Source organism: Phaseolus vulgaris, chromosome 6 (assembly GCF_000499845.2).
Source record: "Phaseolus vulgaris cultivar G19833 chromosome 6, P. vulgaris v2.0, whole genome shotgun sequence".
NCBI classification, from domain to species: Eukaryota; Viridiplantae; Streptophyta; class Magnoliopsida; order Fabales; family Fabaceae; genus Phaseolus; species Phaseolus vulgaris.
In genome coordinates, this window is record NC_023754.2 from 15,713,592 (window position 1) to 15,718,695 (window position 5,104).

The 5,104-nt window shown below is 33.8% G+C and overlaps 1 protein-coding gene across 1 annotated transcript; it reads right to left on the bottom strand.

Annotated features, from left to right (window-relative positions):
* Positions 1-1,741: 1,741 nt before the first annotated feature.
* On the bottom strand, positions 1,742-4,812 carry LOC137831304 (disease resistance protein RPM1-like). Its single transcript, XM_068638928.1, has one exon. The coding sequence runs from the start codon at positions 4,721-4,723 to the stop codon at positions 2,051-2,053; it is 2,673 nt and encodes an 890-aa protein (XP_068495029.1). The 5' UTR covers positions 4,724-4,812; the 3' UTR covers positions 1,742-2,050.
* Between the last annotated feature and the right edge of the window lie 292 nt (positions 4,813-5,104).

Consider the following 5,104-nt stretch of genomic DNA (forward strand, 5'->3'; position numbering starts at 1 on the left):
AAATATTAAAATAAATACCAAAAAATTACTTATAATATCATATTATGATAATAGAATTTAAGTATGACTCAAGCTCATAAAGCTACTTCAATAAAGTAAGATTTCTCTTTACTTAAATATTATAAATTAATCTTTCCTTTGTTAATGTGGAATTTTCAAAAGTTAATAACAAGTATGTTATTACAATAAAAAAATGTTCACGAAACACTTCAAAGTTAAATACAATTAAATTAAGAAATCAAACAAATTAGAATAATCATCTTTAGCAAATCAAAGTTAAATATAATGCAATTAAGGAAATAACATTTCAATTCTTAAGATAAATTAATAAATATAACTAAGAAGACACCTTCACCATTATAAAAAAAATTATTAAATAAAAATTAATTTTAAAAAAATAAAAAAATATGTGTATTTAAATTAGTTTTATTATTGTTAAATAATTTTTAAATTAATATTTAATTAATTAAGAAGGTTTTAATTTTCAACTTTAAAATTTAAATAATTGAAATAATACTAGTAGTTGAAGGTTATAAACCTTTTTCAAAGCCCTAACTACTTAAAAATTTACAATTACGACAAGAATTATAGTATCTCCAATCATGTTGCTTTATCCGAATCCAATTATAGTCTTCCAATTTTGAAATGATCAAGAGAGAATAAGATAACTTAGAGTGAAGTGAACAATTTATGAACTCATTGGAACAGGAGACAAGCGATCACATAAATGAACATCCATCAAAATGCTACATTTTTATTCATTATATTGTTTACTGATAAAAAAAATAAAATTAACTTCAATTACATAAAACATCAAGTTCCAGTTAGGATTCACCCCGAAACTACAATTTAGAAACACATTTTGAAAAAGAAAAGAGAATGAGAAAGAAGGAAGCTTAGAAAACATCATCAGAAAATGACGGGACTTGCATTTGATGCATCAAATCCAGATCCACCCTTTCAAGGGTCGCAAGAGAGAGCACTTTAGGGAATCTTCACTCATATCATAGCTCTCCTTTGATGGGCAGGGAAGAGTTGGTTTATGAACCTGTTTTTCTTGAAGGAAAAACACAAGGGAGAGGCCCTATGCTGGTTTTGGATGATGCAATTCTTTGTGTGTGATTCCTTTTTGGCCAAAGAAGGTATGCTGGTTTTTTGCTGTATAGATGTTGGTTTTCTGCTGCAGTTTTGGTGCTAGTTTGCTGCTGTAGTTTTGGTACTGTTTTTTGCTGGTTTTATGCTGTATAAATGTTGGTTTTCTGCTGCAGTTTTGGTGCTGGTTTTAAGATGTACAAATACTGGTTTTCTGCTGCAGTTTTAGTACTGTTTTAGCTGGTTTTATGCTGTATAAATTCTGGTTTATGCTGCAGTTTTGGTGCTGTTTTTATGTTGTTTTTGCTGCAGTTCAAGTGTTTGGAGTCTAGGCACTGTTGTTTTCAGGTTTAGTAGCAGGGTATTAAGCATAGTTTGTTTGAGTGTATGTCATTGTTCTCTGGAAATGTTTGTAGTCATCTGTTATGTAGATGATCTCTTTAGTTTTATGCTCTTTCTTGTTATGTTAAAACAAGAGCCAAAGGAACCTAGATTTTAATACTTGTTATTTTGTAAGTTTTTTTTGTATAAGGGTTGGGACACTCCTGAAATGTTTCCCTTTAATTCATTTGTCTATTGCTGATAAAAAAAAATATCACATCTCTCCTAAAATTCACAATTGTACACAAGTGATTGGAACATCTACAATTAAGAACCCTAAATCCTAAAGAATATTAATTAAAGTTAACACAGTCAAATGTACATAAATTTATTATGTGCCTAAATACTAAATTTACACAAAGTATACACTTTTACAAACACCACAAAAAGACTAAACTTCTTCCTAAATCGCACGTTTCAAGTGTTTATCATGATGACACTTATGAACATCTAAAATAAAAAAACGTATATTCATGAGTTGAGGTCAACACCTACCAATTCAAAGCGTAAAATATTAACACAAAAGAAGATTATAGTGATGAAAATCTTAGGATGCTAAATATGTACCGCGGATCACCTATAGCCCATAATTGATGCTCCAGTGCTTGTTTTTACCAATGGGATCAATTTCCTCCACAAATTCAGTTGGCATAGAAAGGAGATCAAGAAATTTAAGTTTCTCCAGAGATTGAAAGCCCTCGGGTACAGTTTTGAGTTCATCAAGGCATGTCAACTCAAAATATTCCAAAGACTGCAGTGCTGTGTCATCAATACGGATCGAATTCAATTTCCAAAGATTTGAGAGAATTAGCTTCCTTAGTTTCGGAAACCCTCCACGTTGAAAACTCAATATTTGACCTTCATAAGCGTAGGTTAAAGAGAGAACCGTCAAACAAGGCATATCTTTTAGTGATTCCAACGGATCATTGGTTAAGTCAGAGAGGCGCAAGGTCAATCTCTCAAGATTATGGAGTTGAGGAATCCAATTGGGTAACCTTTCTAACTTCATATCAAGGAAAAGCTTCTTAAGTTTAGAATTTCGTAACGTAATGTTCAAGTCGACTACTTCACTGCGGTGATGACCAGATGTTTCAATGCGTAGTGCCTGCAAGTGTTCCATCTCCTTTATTGAAGAGCAAAGAAAATTGTTGTGCTCTCCGGTGAAACAAAGCACCCTCAGATCCCTTAACTGCTTTAGCTTTCCCACCTCTCTAATCGCCACTTCATCAAACTCCACACGCACTTGTGGTATCTTTTGTAGCATTGTCATGCCTCCAATATCCTTCCATTCAATTGAAGAATATGCACAGTTAGGTGTCAGAAGATGCCGTAACTTTCGAAGCTTGGTGGTCTCCTTTGGAATCTTACACACTTTTGTTTCTCGTATATCCAAGGTCTCCAAGTTCAGGAGCTTACCAATGGATTTTGGAAGAGTTTTTATCAGTGTTCTCCTAAAGCTTAAATACCTCAGGTAGATTAAATTCCCCAACTTTTTAGGAACACGAGGTAATGCAGAATCTTCATAATCAAGTACCTTCAATGACATATCATCTTTAAGAATTTTTCTCTCCAATTGCACAAACCATGATTCTTCTTGTTTTCCTGGAATGATTATAATTGACCGAATGAGTGAGGTTTCAGTACTTCTAATTACATCATTGGTTGCAATTGTCAGACGTCGAACCAACCCACTTGACTCAGATTGATCATCCCCACCACCACCAATATACTCGCCAAAACAAGTATTCTTGATTTTTCTACGGATCATGACGTGTATTAAATCATGAACACGACATTTTATAAATTTTTCTTCGAAGGAAATTGAAGACACTTGCACCAAACTTCTATGGACCAAGCCTAATAAATATTCATTTGCAACTTCTTCTAAAGATTTCTCGGTATCAGGTGTAACAACACCCTCAGCTACCCACTGCTTAACCAATCTATCAGATTCAATTTCATAGCCTTCCGGATACATTCCGAAATACAATAAACATGATCTGAGATGTATTGGCAAATCATTATAACTGAAACCTATAATGTCTGTTATACCGTTTAAGTTACGATTCCTCTTCAACTCTTCACTAAACTTTGTCCATTCAAGGGCACTTTGTTCCTTTCGTTGACTCAAAAGACCGCCAACGACCACAATTGCTAGAGGTAAACCTTTACATTTCCTAAGAATTTCAAAAGACACATTTTTAAGTTCATGGGGACAATGTCCGTCAGAACCATAACGTGCCTTCTTGTGGAGCAATTTCAAAGATTCTTCTGGACTTAGAGGTTCTTCAAGGTTATATACTTGAACAATAGAAGAAGTCTTACAAAAGTCTGCAACTTTCACGTTCCTTGTTGTGATTATTATCCTACTTTTATTTTTATCATCAATCAAAACAGATTGAATGTCATCCCAAAAATTTTCATTCCATACGTCATCAAATAAGACAACATACCTTTTCTTCCGCAAGCAATCTCTGACTTCTTCTTTCAAGGAGTCTTCATCCATCTTAGAAATTTTAGGAGGTGTATCTTCCTTTCTTTCTTTGTAAAGTTTGCGTATCATATCCCTTAACAGTCCTTCTACAGTGTAAGATTGAGAGACTCTGATCAGTGCGTGGCACACAAAGTCGTCATGGACCTTGTAAAGAACATGCTTGGCAAGAGTGGTTTTTCCAACTCCTGGAATACCCACAACCGTAATCACAGTGCGTTCTTCTCCTTCTTCTCGTCCCTCTTTCAACCAACCTCTCAATATTTTTGTAGGTTCAACAAGGCCAAAAACCTCCTCTTGCGTCTCCAGATCAGATAGATGGTGGTGCGATGAATTCCTTTGATTTTCTACAGAAGTGCTTGATCCCAATTCTTGATGACTAGTTTTGCTTTTAATATCTTCAACCTTATATGCTATTTGAATTCGAGGGATCAGAGTTCGGATGCAGTGAACAGCCTTAGAGAATGAAGCTGCCGGTGGAGGAACGTGTCCAATACGGATGTCATATTCTTCAATCACATCTTCCTTGAGAAAAAGTTCTCTTCTCAGCCGCATCGACGTTATCTTCTTCTCTTCGCGCAGACGGTCATCTCTTTCAGCTTCAGCCTCTTCATCTGCTTTATCGATGGAATTTCGCAAGCGTACAAGTTCATTTTCAATATTTTGAACTTCTTCTCGGAGACCTTTCATCTTTTTGACAGCTTCCCAAAGTAATGAAATCGCTATCTCCAGAGCTCTGCACCCTATTTCTTCTGCCATTTTAGTGTAGTTTTTTCTCTCTGTGTTTTGCTGTGTGGTAATGGTGAGTGCAAAGCTTGGTGTTGAAGTTATATGTGAAGGTGAAAGTGGTCAGCAATACACTATGAATAATAACCATGAACCACAAGTACAATTTTAATAAACAAAAATATTAATAATTTCAGTTTACGTATAATAATTTATAACTAATACATAATAATATTTTATATAACTATAATGATGTAAATTTTATTAATCTAGTTATATTATTATATTTTAAAATATCAAATTGAATAAATAAATAAATAAAGTAGTTAAGTCTATTTTTGTTCATGATTTATTGTATATTTAAGAAAATGTTTTGTGGTTTGGTCTTTCGTATTTATTTTGCCGTACTAAGTA

Bases quoted from the DNA above. Each gene is read 5' to 3' on its own strand.
- LOC137831304 (XM_068638928.1), bottom strand. From the start codon at position 4,723: ATGGCAGAAGAAATAGGGTGCAGAGCTCTGGAGATAGCGATTTCATTA.